Here is a 19,468-nt window from a genome sequence, read left to right as displayed (position 1 = left end):
TCACGTATTTTAGAAACGCCGTGATTTGGATGTATGATACAGTTTTCTCTCAATGTATTTGCGAGGCACAGCCGAACTCGTCGTGAAAAACGTGTGTTTCACACCCGTGTACCATTAGGGTGGAGTGAAAAATGAAAATTTTTGAATTTCAAAAAAGTGCTTGATATGTGGTGCCAAATAGCAAATAAATAAATTCTATCATAATTGTGGGTTCGTACACCCTCTAGTGGTCGTGCACTTTCACCGACTAGCCGAAAACAGCCAATTTCACCATATCTTGATAACCTCTTACACTAGAAAGCTGGTTTTGGGCTTAAAAGCAACATGTTTCTATCTCACTTCCATGAAACTTACTCTTAAAAATGAACAGAAAAAAAGTTACAAGCAAATTATTGATTTTATAGGTAAAATTAAGCACTGAAGCAGTGGGTAGGATGTCAAAAGCGTGTAGTGCTTAATCTTATGACTGAGCAACATACCCTATCAATTACAACTATTTTTCAAAACTTTCTCAAACAAATGAAGCCCCCTCTAGGCCTCCAAGTATAAATAGGGGTCGGGCATCAATAGTGACTTCTAAAACTGTACCCAAAACGGCGTTAATCGGTAGTGCGGCCTCGCGATTTCGTTAAGTTTAAAACAGTGACTGTAAAGAGATTACTTACCTACATGCTGCACTAGGGTTTGTATCACATGCATCACAAAGCTCCTGATTGAAAACACAAAAATTGGAAATCCACATTCAAAACACAAATATCAATTCTATATTGGAAACAGAAAACATTTGTAGTAGCATCACAGGTTATTAGGCTGCACAAACATTATAATCATGTTTAGTATTGATAGATTTCATCTGCTTTCGAGACTTCAGTTTTTGTCTGATGAGGCCATCTCTACGTTTGAATCCTGAAACATTGGCAGATGCCTCAGTCACCACTGTCACTTGTCTTTCCACTGCCTGGTTGTGGCAAGGATAACTGAGCTATAATGGTGATGATCTTAGGTTTTCCAGCTCGATATCTGACAAAGTCTTGATTGCAGGGCGGCAGGCGGCTGTTCAATATGTTTGATGTTCAAGCTGCCAATTTAAAAGATGTAGCCTCGATGTTCATAATTTGAATTTGGAAGAATCTGATGCTTGTGTCAATGTTGCCCCTTCAAACTCATCAATTGGAACCAGATCTGCAATATTTAGAGGCTAGACTGATCGTCCGTACAAGATGGTTGACTCTCACATGCCAAATTTATAAGGTACCATGTGGGACAGAGTCATCCATCGAGAAATCTGAACTGTCTTGCTCAATTCTGCATGAAGGTCTATTTTGTGTCATGGTTTGAAATAAAAATGCGCAATTCCATTGTTGATGGTGCAAAAAATTTCTACAATATAGTTTCCCGTGTCACAAAGCTGCCTGATACATGAATTCGTTCTCTTGCACTATCTGAGAGAAGAAAGAAATGCTTATTTTGAACACCCGGAAAATGCTATGCTGGGAATGCTTGGTGACGAGATGAAAAGCGTCCGAAGACTTGCAGTTACCAAGATTACAGCTATGCGCAGATCAACCACACCGTACCAAATTCCAATTGACGACTTTGAAGTGGGATATATAAATGAAACCAAACCTCAAAACAGCAACAGTGACACCAGAATCAGATTCTTCCAAATTCCAATTATCAACATCGAGGCTACATCTTTCCATCAAATTGTCAACTTAAACTTCAAAGATATTGAACAGCCGCCTGAAATCACGACCTAGTCAGATCTCGAGCTGGAAAACCAAAGATCATCACCATTATAGCTCAGTCATCCTTGCCACAACCAGGCAGTGGACAAACATGTGACAGTGGTGACTGAAGCATCTGCCCATGTTTCAGGATTCAAACGTAGAGATGGCCTCATCAGACAAAAACTGAAGTCTCAAAAGCAGATGAAATATTTCAACACTAAACATGATATTAATGTTTTTGCAGCCTGATAATCTGTGATACTAGTACAAACTGTTTCTGTTTCCAATACAGAATTGATGTTTGTGTTTTGAATGAGGATTTGCAATTTTATTGTTTTCAATCAGGAGGTTTGTGATGCATGTGATACGAACCCTACAACAGCATGTTAGTAAGAAATCTCTTGACGGTCACTGTTTTAAACTTAGCGATATCGCGAGGCCGCACTACCGATGAACGCCGTTGTAAATACAGTTTTAGCAGTCACTATTCGATGCCCGAGCCCTATTTATACTTGGAGGGGGCTTCATTTGTTTGAGAAAGTTTTGAAAAGTAGTTGTAATTGATGGGGTATGTTGCTCAGTCATAAGATCAATCACTACACGCTTTTGGCATCCTACACACTGCTTCAGTGCTTAATTTTACATATAAAATCAGTAATTTGCTTGTAACTTTTTTCTGTTCATTTTTAAGTGTAAGTTCTATCGAAGTGAGATAGAAACATGTTGGTTCTACATCTTTTAAGCCCAAAACTAGCTTTCTAGTGTAAGAGGTTATCAAGATATGGTGAAATTGGCTGTTTTCGGCTAGTTCGGTGAAAGTGCACGACCACTAGAGGGTGTATGAACCCAAAATTATGATAGAATTTATTTATTTGCTATTTGGCACCACATATCAAGACACTTTTTTGAAATTCAAAAAATTTCATTTTTCACTCCACCCTAGTGTACCATGCACCCGTGATATACGGGTTTGAAAGTACACCCGCGCTACACGAAAGCAGAACCTAGACAACCTACCTCAGACTTACACCGCGGCATAAATCAAACATAACATTTTGATCCAAATGATGCTTGCAGGTGAGGACATTAAAAGGTATGCACGTAGGCAAGTATAGAATATATAACCGAGCCGAGATACAATTCTGAGTTAGGCTCCGTTTCGTGTACCACCTTTTAGGTGCGAATGCACACTCTTTTTGCTAAGAATAAGAGTGATGATGTATAAGAACCGGCTGACCAAAAGAATAGATCAAAAAGCAATATTTTATTCGATAAAATGTAGGTCGTTAATAGCATAAATTGTAACCGTACGTGAGTGTTGAGAAAAGAGTGTGCATTCCGGACACTATTTACTTTAGCGCCTACTAGCGGGTGTTATAATGCGGTATGAACACATTGTCGGTCAATATGACGTCACACTAGAAAAGCTTCGCCTATCCACTGTATACAGAAGTGAAGTGGAACATATAGGTTCTGAATTATGCCATCTCTAATGTGAGCTCTGGTGATTGCTTGGGTCTGCAACAGATTTCTTCACAGGCCGGATGAAATCGTCTCGCCGACCGTATCCGGCCCGCCGGTCGTGTGTTTAACAGCCCCGCTATACTGTTTGGTCGATGCGGTTATCAGGTTGTGTGTTGTAACCAGGCACTAAACAACTTTTTTTCAGCCCCCTTCCGCGCAAAAAAGCACTGATCCGGGGCCCACCATAGGGAAATCGATACAACTTCCTGGGGGCTTACTATGTGAATCTGGTTGTTAAATTTTGTGAATGAATTCTGTCAATAATATTGTTTCTTCCATATATTACTATAAAATGCACCAACAGGTTCCATATCCGGCGGTTTCCAACTTTTTATGGACGAGACCTCATTTCCAATTTGAAAACGTTCCGCGGTCCAGCTCAAAAATTGATATACGTGATCACTAGAAAAGTCCTGCTTGCCCAGACTTACTCACGGCCTATTGTGGAAGCTGATAACGTCCAACATCTTCGCGATCCCCAGAATGAAGGCAAACGACTCCCAGGTTTAGAACACTTGACTAAAGCATCCAAATGGCCTTAACCAACTTTAGGAATATACCGTTATCTTATAATTGCGATTGCAATTAGAATTCTTTCAGTAAATGATGGTTATTTTTATTTATTTCTGATTGCATTTTTTGCGAGGGCGTTCCGTGATCCCCATATTAACATCAATATTCGTTGTACTAAATCGCGCCCAGCGCGAAGAAATATTTCAAGTAGCATAAATCTGCTTAAACATAACACTGGTCGACATCATTTTTTATTTCGGACCAAAATGGTAGTTAGTAAGTCAATTTTCCTTCGGTGATTACGAATATGAAGTCGCTTTTTTCTATCACGTCAAGATTTATTATAATCTGTCATTTAAAATCTTGCATTTCATTGCCAAAAACAGCCTGTTCTGTGACGTATTCCTTGCTGTTGGGTCATAGCTATAGCCATTGTGACGTCATCATAGGTGGTCAAAGTACTTACCATAGGTACTCTAGTAGAAGTAGAAGTAGAAGTAACTGGGTTAATTTATACTCAAGTAGAAGTAAAAGTAACCTTTTGTAAGTATGTAAAAAAGTAAGTATTCTAGGCCTAGTTTTTGATATCAGTGTTAATTTATTAATATTTTCTTCTTTTCACAACATCGCAAGACTGCGATACAATGAGAAGATAGGAAGGCGCCGAAACAAGTTGGAGTAGTCTTTGAAATCAGACACCCACCTGAGCCCAGGCGATGTAAAGAAGAGGTATGCACAGCACACTGAGAGAAAAATAACGCGACATTGAGGCTGTGAAGCATTTGAAAACAAAAATCTTTAGCATTTGGTGTGCCAATGACTTGGAGAGAGCCACATGGACATGGAAAAGATTGTTACTTTTGCGCAATTGTTTTGGCTCAATGCCTAATATCAGCATCTAATTCGATATCCAATTTGACTTGCGCAATACGACCGATTCCTCATGGGCCAGATGTCACACCTCCATTGTCTTCAAAAGTTTTACCAACAGTTGCAGAAGATTCTCTCGGTGAAGAGTCTTTGTCTGAAGAATGTTCTTAGCATGAGTGTGATGGAGATCAGCAGCTACATAAAGTTGAACCAAGCTGAACTAAATAACCTTGTCATAAATTAGAATTTGCCGAATGAAACTGCTCTTATTGTGTAGGTGCCACATTAGAAGCCAAACATATACTTGGCACTGAAACCACTTTTGCTTGGTATATGCATCGTGATAGTGAATACACACGCTTCTTTGCCTCCGAACCCTCTTTAGTCTATTGCAGTGGTTCTCAACCTTTTTCGACCCATCGCCCCCTTTTCAAGCTCAACACCGATCATCGCCCCCCAAATTTTGTGTACCGAAAATTGGGCATACAAACTGTAATCACCGGCGGCTTGACTAAAAAAAAAAAGGTCAACTTTTCGGCTCGATGTCGAATTTGACACTTTTGCAACTAAATTTTCGTGGGTTGACTAAAAAAAATAAGGTCAGCCGTTTTGACGCGTCATCGCCCCCCTATCGCCCCCTTCGGTATTTTCGCCCCCTTTGTCCATTTTCGCCCCCCCTATCGCCCCCTTCGTCATTTTCGCCCCCCTAGACCGCCAAATCGCCCACCTTGGGAACCACTGGTCTATTGTGTCGATGTTCAAGGTCTCATAGAGACATTGGGAACTGTGAATTGCGCCTCTTTAATAATGCATCAAGCCTAAAAGCTGTTTTGTCGCACAATACAAATCAATGTGCTTCTATCCCTGTAGCTGGTACAACTGGCATCAAGTGGTCTTACGATAATATGAAACTATTGATTTCAAATTTGGAATATAGTACTCAAACTATACTCAAACGTGTAAAGTTTCCGTTGATTTCGAACTCATAAATATGCTACTGGTTCAACTGTCTAGAACAGTAGTTCTTAACCTTGTCTCCAGCGCCCCTCAAGGGGCGATTTGGATTTTGAAGGGGGCGGAAACGCTCAGGGGCGATATGGGGGGCCCTGGGCTCAGGGGGCGGTATGGGGGCGCAGAAGAAAATGGCCTCGCATTCGACAAAATATGTCAAATGTCGAATTTTTTCGTCGCGCTTCGCGCAAAATATGCACCAGCGATGTTTCCACGAATGCAGTGGATTATTTTAATTCACTAATTCATTTCAATCCCCCGTTAAAACACTCCCGTCATGCTAGCTCGGGTTATTATCCACAAAATGTTGCGAACTAGATATTGTATCCTGCAGTACACAGCTTGGCGAAATCGAGAAGGCACTGCACCACTTTTGAGTATGATGCCCTTTGTACATTAAAGGGGCAATGCACTCTAAAAATGATGTGGTCTCAAATTGAAGGGCAAAACGAAAAAAAATTGGCCGCAGCCGTTTTCTTCAGAACGCCACCGTAATGGAGCTGCAATTTATTGAAATTTCAATACCAACTTCACGCTCCAGCAGTCACACAGAGATCGAACTTTATATAGTTGTCAGCCGATGTTATGAAGCATAAGCGCCCTCATAATACATCCGTTTTTGAATAAAACTTTTATTTGATTTTTGCGAAAAATTGTGACGTCATGAGTGAATTTTGGCGGAAAATGCTGAATCAGCATCGTCAAATTAGGTAAACTCAATTAATCGTCTTAAAAAAAGCCAAAGAAAAATTGAAGAATGTCGACCAGTGTAATATTGTTTATATGGATTTACGAGGAAAAAACGAACCTACTTCAAACCTTCGAAATTCCGGACATTAAGGCAAATTTTAGAGTTTCCTTCCTTTCCTTCCTTCCTTGTCCGGGAAATTCCGGACGTTTGACAACCCTAATGTAATGGTAATGATAGACAAGCCATAGGTTGCTCGCCGTGTTCAATCGGTGCAACAGGCTGTTTGCAGCACTTCGCTCCTGTTGCTCATAGCTAGCAGGATACTCTCTTCTTATTTTGTGCTTATGGTACTCATTTTAAATCTTCGCTGCAGAATTCTAAACTAATTAACATTTTGCAGCGAAAATAATTAGAGGTGACCAAAATCCTAAAAATTATTAATCGATTTGCCGACATTCTTCGCAATCTGATAGTACGGATTGTATTGCGGTTACAGTCGCGACCAGAAATATCAATTCTCTATAATGCCCGATGTTATTTACATATATTTCACCAAGCTCACCAAATCTCACAGGGATTTGTGGACTACTTGTGGACAATATAGACTTACCACAATTTCAGCACCCAATAATGAGGATATTTCTTGCTGGCTAGTAAAACTAAAGTATAATTGCTGGGTTTGCGTTTGATAATGTTTGGGGATTTCCTTTTTTTCTTTTCTTCTTTCTTCTGTAAACCATCAATTCGGCACGTTTCATGGCTACGGTGTTTTTGTAAATAAATACTGCGTGTCCGCTAAAATTCTTGTTGAAAGTATAAGAAAATAATTAGAAATCACAAGAAAGTGGAGATTTCGGAATTTCTGAGCGACCTCGGAGGGCCATTCACTTTTCTCCCGAAAAAAAAGGACACATGGTAAGTCTAGTACCGTACAATTGTACATGTACATTTAAAATTACAGTCTATCCATACGAAGCGACTTCAACCTTTTTGTTCTCCGCGGCCGCATTTCGATTACTCGTAGCCTACGGCCGCATTCCATGGTGTAGTTGTAATGAACTAACTGGACGCCAAATACCCATGTTAAACTGTTATTGTCCATTTACGGTGAACTCCGAACTAATTAATTTAATCGTATCGGCTTACTATATACGTACCGAAATCGCGAGTGATCATGATATGAATAGTCTCTGGAATTCGTTATGGTCGCGCGAAGCGCGAAATTTTCTCAGATTCACGAATGAATTTCGTCAATAATATTAGTAGTTTCACATTTTCCTTATCGAGCATTTATCTTTTTTCAACCCATATGTTCAGATTCGCCGGTAGAGTTGATGGAGGGGGTGTTTTCGAAAATTTAGGGCAAAGTATAAAATTTGATGGATCTTCGGGTCGGACAATTTTCACTGGTCACTTTGTTGCATGCAGTTTTTTTGACCTTCCATCGGGATTGTGGACTGATATCGGAATCGCCCAAACGCACCAAAACATTTTTTCGTGAGGAACAGACGAGTTGGTATCAGACATTGGGTAATCGTGATTAGTAATCGTAATCGATTACGACGATTACAGCATTTTCAAGTAATCGTAATCGCAATCGATCACAATCGAAAAAAATCCAAAGTAATCGTAATCGACTATTTCACATTTCTAATCGATTTCTTTGTCATCGAACGATTACTTTTTATTTGTGGATGAACTATATGACACGAACTAGAGTGCTAGACAGTGAACATTCTTGAACAATGAAGAGTGCAATAATATATATCAGGTTATTGATGGCAGAAACGTCGGACTTTCAGATGCTACCGCTCATTATTATGTCACAAGTATTGGCTCTGCTCGTCATTGCGCGGCGAAATTGTCCACACGTAGTAAATAGATATTCGGTTTTAGGCTACATGTAGTTGTGTGATTGTAAGAACACCAGCCACGCTTTATATCAGGTCAGCAATACACTCAGAAGCCACTACCTCGCAGCAGGATAATAATCACAACTTTGCCAAGCTTCAAACATAGCAACTTATGTTTGGATGTTAGGTTACGCTTAGTTGAATGCAGCTTGACTGTTGCGTTGCTGCTTGACGATCAGTATGCCTATTTACGTACACCAGACAATGATTTGAAATTTTGTACTCGTCAAATTCAAGTCGCACCAAGTGCGAAAAATATTTCAAATTCATGACTGAATTACGTCTATAATATTGGTAATTTCAAATGCATATATTACTCTTCATTTCTGATGCTCTCTCAGCCCCGTGGTCAGATATACCGGTCGAGCTATGGTGGATGCGGTGTCTTCGAAAATTTAGGGCACACAATTCACAATTATAACGTCTTCGGGCGTTCTCAATTCGTGACCTCCCGTCTGCTAGAGTCAAGCGATATTGAAGTCACCCAAACGTAGCAGACTATAAGAAAACCAAAGAAAATCTTTTGTGAGACGCACACACACATTATCATTTCTTCATGGGCGCATTTTCCTCTGTGGGTGCACTGGGTGGCATATATATTGTGGGACCCAGATTGGGAAGAAAGGATTATTCGTGGCGTGTATCCAGAGCGGTTATGGACAATGGATACATACACAAAGTTTCGGCCAAAGTCTTTCGTTGGTAGCGTGAAGTCGCATGTTGACCGAAACTGAATATGTCTTGGTGTATCGTGGCGTGGTACTGGCCTGCGCCGGAAAGCCTATTTCTATAAATTATGCTTAATTTTTCCTGAGATGGAGAGGTATGCATTTTAAAACTAAGACATTTAGAGACAATAAATGGAGAAGCGCGTAGAAAAGTTCAAGTTGATTAAATCTCTTGATAATTTATGCTGATGTGCGAAATAATTTTGTGTCTTGGGAGGTTTCGTTACGGCCATGGCTAGAATGCAAGTCGTTGGGTGCAAGAAATCGTCAGCTATAAAGTTGAGCAATGGGTAACAACAATTGACGTCAGCATGACGTCTCATTAAAATGAAAGGTGTTCTCTCATGAGGCATTTTCATCACAATCGTTATACTGTCTTCCAATATGTGAAGAAAATTCTATGAAGCAAAAGAAATGTAATCGTGAGTAATCGTGATTACTTTTCCAATGTAATCGTAATCGTAATCGACTACTTGCTGATTTTGCTGTAATCGTAATCGTAATCGTAATCGCGTCATTCAGAAGTAATCGTAATCGCAATCGATTACATTCATGAAGTAATCACCCCATGTCTGGTTGGTATCTCAGATTGCAAAGGGTGCTGAAGTTGCATTGAATCGCGCCCAGCACGAAAAAAATTCAAGGTTTATCAAAATCTCTCAAATATTCGGGTGTCGATTCGTAAATTCAATTTTCACGCATCCGGCCGTACGACCGCAGGTTGGTCACCCCAGAACTAGAATAAGTAGAACGTCATGCTCGACGTAACCAAAAGAACGAAACTTGCGATTGAATATTAGGGAAAAGAATAACGTCGATTGGTAATGATGATTGGCTCAAATTGGCTCTAAATGGAAACACACAAATAAGGAAATGCTACCAAGTCCGGTGAAATATTCGATTGACATCCCGAGAACGGGATTTCTGTATTTTAAAGTATAGGTTGTGTTTTCGTACCACCATTAGCCTGTGAATGCGCACTCTCTCCGCTAAGGGTTCCGCACGTTTCGATTCTGGGGCTTATCCGTGATACTCCTCCCCGCGTCGCTTACGGCGTCTTTACAAAGCCTAAAGAAAGACGAATGCCTGAAAGAGAATCAAAATAGCGAGCAGGCCTCAAAACAAAGTCAGCCGGAAAGATCAAGATCGCTAATCAAGAGCACCGCTGATTGTGATTATGATTATGTTGCCCACACAGAAAATTAACAAACCTCTCCAAACTTCGTTTAAAGTAGCGTGTGCAGAAGATCAATCAGTCAAACTAATCCAAGTCGCCAAAAGTGCATTACCCCTAACTAATTTTTCAGTAGCAAGCTGCGCGTGAGCGGTGTGCTCCTTAGCCCGCGTATATACACAGAGCCATTACCATATTCGCGTAACGAGCTGTTAACATTGCCTCGGGCCGATTCGTTCGTCGAAGAGGTATCCTGCCATTTCAGAAGTGTGTAATTTAGCGACGTGGCTCAGTATAGGCGAAATTCATAGTTGAGCAGAGATGCGAACGTAGTGAACAGTCTGTTGCTGCGGATGTAGCGTAACATGCGGAAATATATCCTGATTGCTTATGGATGTGAGAACACATGCATACCGCAAAGCATTGCGTTTTAGATACCGATATTTGTCCTAGCGTAACATAACAAATATATTTTGATTGCATGTGATGTGAGGATACATGCATACTGCAGAGCATCATGATTTAGATACCAATATTCGTTCTATTTGGATACATTTTCGTTATTGTTTTCACCTAAGAGTCTATTCTAGTGTTGACAGATATTGTCAAATTTTCTATACGCATGCAGGCTCAGGGATACGTCCCAATATGCCACGATAGAGTCCAATTCCTCAATATAGTTTGTCCTTGCCACAGTCATGTCTATGCTAATAGATCTTCTTATCACTTTCGCAGTTCCATGGGAGTCAGACAGTAGGCCTTTTTCGCTAATCATCGGTCTGGCTTCAAGTTAGACTGATATTTTCGACGAGGACGACTCTACAAACGACATCAAAATGCATCTGAAAGCTGTTATCTTACTTGGCGGGCCTCAAAAAGGTACGTCAACGATGTATATGTCATTGATAGCTTCTCTACATTAAATGTCAACTTAATTCGCATTTTGTTTGTTCACTTCAAAACATACTGGACGTAGTGCAGAAAAGAATTGATGTCGTGTTGTGCATGAGGCTTTTTTCATGGAGAATATATAATATTTTGTGTAGATTGGTAACTTACTTTTACCAGTTGACGATATTTAAACAAATTTTATGCATTTGCATAGTTCAAATATTGCCAATATTTCTCACCTTTCAGTACATCCTACATACCTGCTATTACCAATGTTTATCAGGTCTTCAATCAAGCATAAACTAACATATTCCTAATCCATAGGTACAAGATTCCGCCCGTTGAGTCTGAACCTACCGAAACCACTCTTTCCGATTGCTGGTTTCCCCATGGTGCAACACCATATCGAAGCTTGCAGCAAGGTAATTTAACGTGTTAGACCTGCAGCATGCTCATTGGATTTGAGACGCATCTCGTACTGGATGACTAACTGCAAACTCATCTGATATGCACAGCTCGAGGATGTCTCAGAAATCTTCCTCATCGGATTTTATCAGCCAAACGACGAATTGATGCGGTTCATTCGAAGACAGAAACAGGCTGTCGAGAAGCCTATTAAGTAAGTATATATATATATTCGAACCTGCCTGAAACCACTTTTGCTAGAAATTGTATGCCATTGCCAGAACGACATCCTTAGATGAGTAAGTCGTCAATTCAAACCATGATATAGCTAATCGTGTGTCGCCAAACAGATCCAAATTCAATTTTCCGCTGTATATGTTGGATGCCAATCAAACTCCAACGTTTACTTCGCTTTTACCAACACAAGGCAAAAGTTAGCAATTTGTTGCGTCATTCTTCCTGCTATAGAATAGTCTTTTTGTTATTCCCTACCGCCCTATGTTGTTGCAGTGAAATCAACTTTGTAGATCAAAGGTTGTATCAAATTATAATTTGTGCGTTTTCGAGATGGAATACGTCAGTAACGCACGATTTATTTTAATCCGTAGCGACGTCAATGGTGAATGAACACTTATTAGTAAAAACACGATGAAATGTCAAATCTTCGCGGAATGTTTCGCATATTTTGCACAACAAGAATATAATTTTATGACGCGAAAGGTCATGAAACTTGCGGCGTATCTGCCACAGGCGATGCAGACCTTACTTCACTCCTCGGCCTGTATGATTTCCGAGCTGCTAACCAGTACCTACGAGTACCCGCATGTGTAACTTTCTTATTTGCAATGATCATCATCATTACTGAGTAAAACTATAAAATTGCTGCAACAGCTAGCAATTTACGTTGGTCAGTGCGCACTAGTACTCACTGAAAGCTAGCAATCCATTTCGAATACGCTTCTGGATCCGTCCAGTCACTTGATTATGACATCATAAATTTTCGAATGACGCCATTCATATCGTGCATTCATAACAATATACAATACATATAGGACTGGGCACAATGATTCGAGTACTCGAATCTGAATCGAGTATTAATTTGAATGATTGGTAGTAAAAGACGAATTTTTGGAGTACTGAAATTATACGCTCCTCGCAACTGAAAGTCAATTTACTAACAGGAATTATAGTTTAGATACGAATTTCTAGGGATGGTGTGAACCTCTGAAAGGTTCAGGTTCGTGTGAACGCGAACCTTTTTGAAAGGTTCTGTGTGAACACGAACATGAACCTCATGACGTCACGTGACGTCATATTGCTAATTTCAACCCTACATTTAAGTGAAGTGATAGCCTATACTATATTAATGTACACGATATCTAGCGACGACTCGGACCACATAATGCCACAATGCTGAAGTACATATTGATGTTTTAAACGTCGCCAAATGTATCAACTTGGACAATGAAATGATATAATAATCCCATAAAATCAATTTCGTCCGTCGCTTACCCAACAATTTCGACGAGGACTTGCAAGGAAATATATAGGCTTGCGCCTTAACGGTCTATGCCAGACCGGATAATGTATTCGGCGTCTGAGTATTGCTACGTTGCTATAAAGCAGAGTATAAAACGGGTTTCCGTACTTGCTACCGATATTATCCCTTTAACAAGTTATACAGCAGTAGCCAACACCCCAATCCCACGGATTTGGTTTTTATGATACAATAAACATATAAAATCAAGATTGACCCCGTACTCCAGATAGATTTTTTAAATCAGACAACGATATCAATTTCATTGGTTGGATGAATTAGCATCATTCGCTGACTGCCTACATGTAGGTTATTTGGCTATTGATGTTGTATGATTGCGAACAGGAGAGAGTCGCTAAATATTCACAAACGGAAAGCTGGATATTCCGAGCAAACTTTTGCAACAAAGCAAGTAACTTTTTTGAGATTGTCAACGTGCATGCTCGTTTAGTGTTGATTTTTTATGCAGCATAGAGTGGCCCGCAGTTGAAATGCAACAAATTTCAACCAAAATGTTATAATGAATTGTGATATATGAAAAAGGTTCACAGTGCAGAACTTATCAAGGTTCGTTTGTGAACGTGAACCTCTAAATTTCCGAGGTTCACACGCAGAACGCGAACGTGAACCTCACGTTCACACCATACCTAGTAATTTCCACTGAGAAAGCCTTGAAACCTTAATTGGCCGTGTCGCAGTATACGAAACATAGTACAAAGCTACGAACGTTACTGGATTTAACACATTTCCGAAGTTATGATCATCCCACAACATTGTCAAGAAGTGAAATGAAATCGGTGTGGTCGAAAAAATACCAAAGGATCTTTGGTGTGACGGGTAACAGGCATAATATTCTTTGTGGTGACATAAAAGGTATATATTTGAACTTTTACATAGTATACATTCTAGTGTGACGTCCTAATGTGTGATATTCGAATACTCGACTCGGCGCGAGGCGTAATACCTGCTTCAGAATCGAGTCACTCAGGTACTCGATTTTGCCCAGTCCTCATTTACATACGTATCTGTAGACTATATCGCAACAGCCGAACAATTACCCGCGAGTCCCAGTAATAAATTGTTCCGTAGTAGCCTATCTATTTGCTTGCCATGTTATTGGCCGTGGCGAAAAGCTATCGAGGAATGGTCATATCAGTGGAATTCATGATGCCTCAATGATTGTGGAGCAAGAACTTTTTGTGTTTTCGAGCGGAATTAGGCTACTGAACGACGTATTGCGACGTGTCGTAGTTTGCGTGTGATTCAAACGCAAGACCCTCTTCTCGTTCAATCATGGTGATTAAAATGAAAAAAAAATATTTTCCCGTTGCGCAGTTTCTGGAGCTCTTCCCTCGTAAACTGATATCGTCTGACTTGCTAGAGCGTGTTTGCGGTCATTTCTCTAGCATGAGTGTCATTTAGTGCTCGCCTCATAAATGTATGTTCGCGAAAACCAAGCTGTCACGTTTTTTCAGCTATCTGCAGGAATACACGATGCTCGGCACGGCCGGATGTCTACATCATTTCCGAGATGTCATTACAAATGGGGCACCAGATGGAATCGTTGTCATGTACAGCGATGTCTTTTGTGATTTTCCTCTACGAGAAATGCTTGCGTACAAAAAGAAATTCATGAAATGTCTGATTTTATCGGTTGAGGTAAGTGTGTTGTGTTGGTGCGGATTCGAACTCCATCCATATTGCTGTATCACTTCAACTGCTACTGTCAACTGGTCACTCAACAAATTCCTTCATCCCCGAAAACTTGTCCAATCGCGACTGTTGTGGTGGCACGCCATTGGGGGTCCGTGAAGCCTCAAAATAGTTTTAAATTCGGAAAATCACGAGGCAGTTTCGCTTCATTACTGGTAAAACTCCGGAGCTCACATCGACAGACTGGCCGTCTGAGATAAAATATCCTACGTGTACCCTCGAATTTCTGAACTATGGTATCTCAAAGTGAACAACAGAAACAGAACTCACATTAATTTGTAATAACCATTCAATATAATGTTTTCGTTTTGTGTGAAAAGTATATTTTAATGGTTTTGTTCTTCTCACACTGGGGTAATGCACAGGCTATATTGTGCAACAGTAGTCCACAGTAATGTATAAGGTGTGGTATGGTAGATATTTGATTGTATGACTCTGCGAGAATTTGGAGTTCCGCGGAGGCTTGAATATTAGCGTAGGTGTTCCGCGGGTTAGTAAAGGTTAAAAATCACTAAGCCTATTGGTGGTGACCTACATGCTTCATACATAGTAAGACAAACGCATCGATTTCAGTCATTTCCCGTAGGTGCCGGCAGAGCAAAGTCTAAATTACGGCTGCTTGGGTATCAACCACGAATCTGGTGAAGTTATTCATTACATCGACAAGCCAGAGACCTTTGTAAGTCGAGATATCAATGGCGGCGTTTACGTCATTAGTCCTGAAATTCTGCAAGACATTGGGAAGATCATGCATCAGCGGTCCATGGCAATCTCAGCAATGGAGTAAGTTTGAATAACAACTAAAAGTATGCTGCGTTGGCTATAATTTTACTGCTACCCGATTCTTATACCTTTCATATACTATAAATGATTAGCTCGGTATCGTGTCTTGGTCATAAATCGAAAGCCGTGGCCTAGTGGGAAAAAAACATAGTGGTTGAAATAAGCTGCCATTTGCTTGTTTAGTGTAGGTTTCGTCTGTTCATCCGTAGCGGAATATGGCTAAATCAATTCATCGTACTGAATGGATTCGCCGCATTTCTACCGTGGATGCGATTTCGTGAAAGGTACTGTAATTCGGTTTTGTATTCAGAGAACAAAGTGACCACGTGAACGAATACACCAACAACGTATCGACAAATCTTGGTAAAATGTTTCTTGAAACTGATGTGTTTCCGAAACTGTACTCCGAAGGCAAATTGTTTGCTTATCAGACGGAGAAATTTTGGATGAGCATCAAATCCGCGGGGTGAGTTTGGGATTATTAACTTCATTAAAACCAATGGCTTGTGTGGTTCAATCCGTAACCAACACCATATGTATGGTTCTAACAATAGGAAGTTGTTTGTAGTGAAAGTGCGTCTCCATTATCCTTGCTGACAACCACCACTGACGTCTCACATTACATAAGTCCAGCACACATCAATCACAATTCACCTGTCATACTAAATCTCCATAGTTGTACGATGTAGAAATTGTAGCTAGTAGACACTTTTCAGTAGGCACGGAATCATGCTTGAGCAAACGAATAACATATTCCCAAATATATTCGCAAGTGATTTGCTCTGACGTCAGCATTTAGGATGATGAGAAGATGTCAGAAATAATCACAGCATATACAATTATACATATTACATGGGCACCGGCATGCAAACATCAAAAGCCGGTTGGCTTATTTTCCAAAATTATCCATTTGCTTTCCTGGTTACTTCCGCAGGTCCGCATTATATGCAAACAGAGCGATATTGGAGAGTTACAAGCGATACCATCCCGACCGCTTGAGTCTGTCCAAAAGTTGTATCGGCAACGTGCACATTGACAAAACGGCTCAAGTAGATCCCTCCGCCGTGGTAAGTGAATCCGATATCAGCACCGCAAAATGGCCGGATTGGCAATAGTCGAAATCATCCACATTTTGTACATTGAACCAAAGTCACGCGAATACACCTCACGATATGACGTCATCCTTTTTCGATATGACGTCACATCATTACTTATAATAATGCGCCCCTTTACCAAATTTCCATCCTGATTTCGCGTATATATGACAGTATTATACTTTTTACTACACTTATACAGATTGGACCTAATGTCAGCATTGGGGCTGGAGTAATTGTTGGCAAAGGAGTGCGCATCAAGAACTCAATCATATTGGAGGGGACGATCTTGAAGGTTGGTAACTGCGGTCTTTGTATTTATGGCAGCTTCGTCCATATCTTATCTTGTTTAGAAACACTGCTGTATTCTTAACGGTATCGTAGCGTGGCACTCCGTCGTCGGTGAATGGGCGAGGGTCGAAGGCACGCCGACGGAATTAGACCCGAACGCACCGCACGCGACTACCGATAACTTTTATCTGTTTGAAGGTGATGGGAGACTGCGACCTTCAATCACTATTTTAGGTAATTCGACTCAGTATATTGACAACTATAGTATATCTGTATATTTCACTGGTAAATGCAAACGATTGATCCGAGATCTGCTAATTATTATATTTGAGAACTGTATACTGAATACATCTTTCATTGGGTGTCGTCAAGAGCTGTGTATTCACAAAAGGTGATGTTACGTGACTCCTAACCAGCACTTGGCGGCATAGAGCAGAGACACCTGACGAATTACGATTCAATCTTACTTTTATCTAGTAGAATTAGAATTTTTTACATGCCCTAAATCATGTACGACCAAATAACACCAGACTCCCAACTCTGATTCCCGTTCAATGCTGATACTAATAAGAGCCATGAGCCATCTGGTGTCAGTTAGTTAGAACAGGGTGGTCCAAACACGGCACTCCGTCCGAATGCCGCCTGCAGTTGCTGATAACTGCCATCGGATATCATGTGTCCTACTGAATCCATATGCGAGAAAAATAATTTATAGTGTTCTACCGCATTTGATATCCGTTTAGAGACTGAATATCATGGGATGGTTTTGCAGAAAATTCCTCACATTTCCCTAATGGGGTTTTGACACCGGCACTATTCGATGATTATTTTGCAGGTCAAGATGTGGTTATTCCACCAGAAGTGATCATCCGGAATTCGATAGTGATGCCGCACAAAGTCTTATCACGTGGTTTCAAGAACCAGATTCTGCTTTGACACTTTATTAGACAAATGGTGTACTATATATTTGATGCATTCCTTTTTAGAGAATATTTAACACAAATCCGCTATATTCACGGTGAAGAGAGCTGTATACTGCTTTCCAAATCTGTCGGAGTCTTCTATCATGAACAATGATTCCACATACTTCTTCTGTGGCGAATTTCATTGAAATCCACGATAGATTTCGACCATGTACTGAATTATGCTGTCGTATCCTCCAAAAATGGCGCTCGACCGCCGAATCCGTAAAACATGTATTGTATACAGGTCAAACGAAGAGTCTCCAGGTCAAAAGCATTTTAGTCAGTCATATGAGTGCGTAAGCTATGTCATAACATGGCACTCTTTCAATATATACCGGCCGTGGTGGTTCGTTCAATTATAGCACATTACCATTTATGAATGACGAGTCGTTGTGTAGGATTCAATGCTGTTCATTATTATTCATGCGTTATCTTCGAAACAGTGTTGTAACCAAGTCACAAGAATTCGAGTCACAATTCAATCGTAGTTTTGTAGCTTTGACTATAGTCAAGTTAGAGTGAGTCATTTTTAACTCACCACCGAGTCAAGTGTCAGAGTCCAAGGCAGTGAGCAAAAGGTTGAGTCCGAGTCATAGTGTTTACTGTTCATTATCGAGTTCAAGTCAGGTACAACTCAGTTTTTGAAACTCTTGGGTGATATTGAAGGCCTCGCAATCATAATATTCTCATTTTCTCACTCTTAACATGCGTATTCAAACAGATAAAACATCGGTTTTGGGCATACTTTTGAAGTATCCGTTCTGATATACGAGGCTGGAATCAGGTCATATAGAACAGTCCTGGGCAAAGTGCGGCCCGCGGGCCAAATACTGACCGCGAAGCCATTCTGTGCAGCCCGCGAAAGGTTGCTTGGAATTCAAAGCATAAAACTTGCTTTTCGAATGACTAAACACAATATACGGTATGTGTTTCAATTTGTGACGTAATATGTTTCCCAATCCCTAATTCTTAAAACAAGTCAATCAGTGCTCGCGATTACTATATGACTCATCATATCTATCACCCAGAAAGGATTAACGGGCATGACAAAAAAAAAGAAAGCCGAAAACTGAAATTCAAAGAAGGTTTAGGTTTAGAATTTGGAGCACTAAATAATCGCGTACTGGAGTCAGGGGTAAACCCGTCCTTTCAGTGTTCGCCGATCATGTCGCCGAGATTAAGGATTTTAATTAAAGTCGGTCTCATGACAAAAGCACGAAACACTCGGTCAAGGGAGGGCGAAGTTCAGAAATACTGCAAGCTTCGCTCAACATAAAGGTCATTCAACCGGCACTCTGCTCGGAAGGCAGCGACCAAGAATATAAGCTTTGTACTATTGCAAATACAGTACATTTCAGTGCAGTGGTTCTCGAACTGGGAGACGTGAAAGCATCAGAAGGGTGGCACGAAGCCGAAGTTTATTGGAAAAATATTTCGCGCTTCGCGCGAGATAATCCCAGCTTATGGTTGTTGCTCTGTGTATTGTCCGACTCTGATATTTCACAATTCTCTCATCAACAGCCATAATCTTCCATACCATCAAACTATCCGTTGGGATTGCTGGCATTCTGGTTGCACGTTTTAATATTTTGTGATATCATGATAAGTGGGCGCAAAATTGTTCACTATCATAAA

The 19,468-nt window shown here is 40.4% G+C and overlaps 1 protein-coding gene across 1 annotated transcript; it reads left to right on the top strand.

The window, feature by feature from the left end:
* Window positions 1-7,234: 7,234 nt before the first annotated feature.
* On the top strand, window positions 7,235-18,213 carry LOC145439757 (mannose-1-phosphate guanylyltransferase regulatory subunit alpha-A-like). The gene is made up of 11 exons (XM_080317378.1): window positions 7,235-7,254; window positions 10,890-11,033; window positions 11,370-11,467; window positions 11,561-11,664; window positions 14,463-14,646; window positions 15,287-15,483; window positions 15,794-15,949; window positions 16,418-16,550; window positions 16,780-16,872; window positions 16,931-17,102; window positions 17,704-18,213. The coding sequence occupies exons 2-11, from the start codon at window positions 10,991-10,993 to the stop codon at window positions 17,802-17,804; spliced, it is 1,281 nt and encodes a 426-aa protein (XP_080173504.1). The 5' UTR covers window positions 7,235-7,254; window positions 10,890-10,990; the 3' UTR covers window positions 17,805-18,213.
* The last annotated feature ends 1,255 nt before the right edge of the window (window positions 18,214-19,468 follow it).

This window comes from Botryllus schlosseri, chromosome 5, assembly GCF_051294905.1.
Source record: "Botryllus schlosseri isolate E-star chromosome 5, Bs_hap1, whole genome shotgun sequence".
NCBI classification, from domain to species: Eukaryota; Metazoa; Chordata; class Ascidiacea; order Stolidobranchia; family Styelidae; genus Botryllus; species Botryllus schlosseri.
This window is presented reverse-complemented; position numbering and strand designations above follow the sequence as displayed.

Coding starts and splice junctions, on each gene's coding strand:
- LOC145439757 (XM_080317378.1), top strand. CDS start 10,991: ATGCATCTGAAAGCTGTTATCTTACTTGGCGGGCCTCAAAAAG. Junction 14,647..15,286: donor GTCTGATTTTATCGGTTGAG/GTAAGTGTGTTG, acceptor CATTTCCCGTAG/GTGCCGGCAGAGCAAAGTCT. Junction 16,873..16,930: donor TGGAGGGGACGATCTTGAAG/GTTGGTAACTGC, acceptor TATCTTGTTTAG/AAACACTGCTGTATTCTTAA.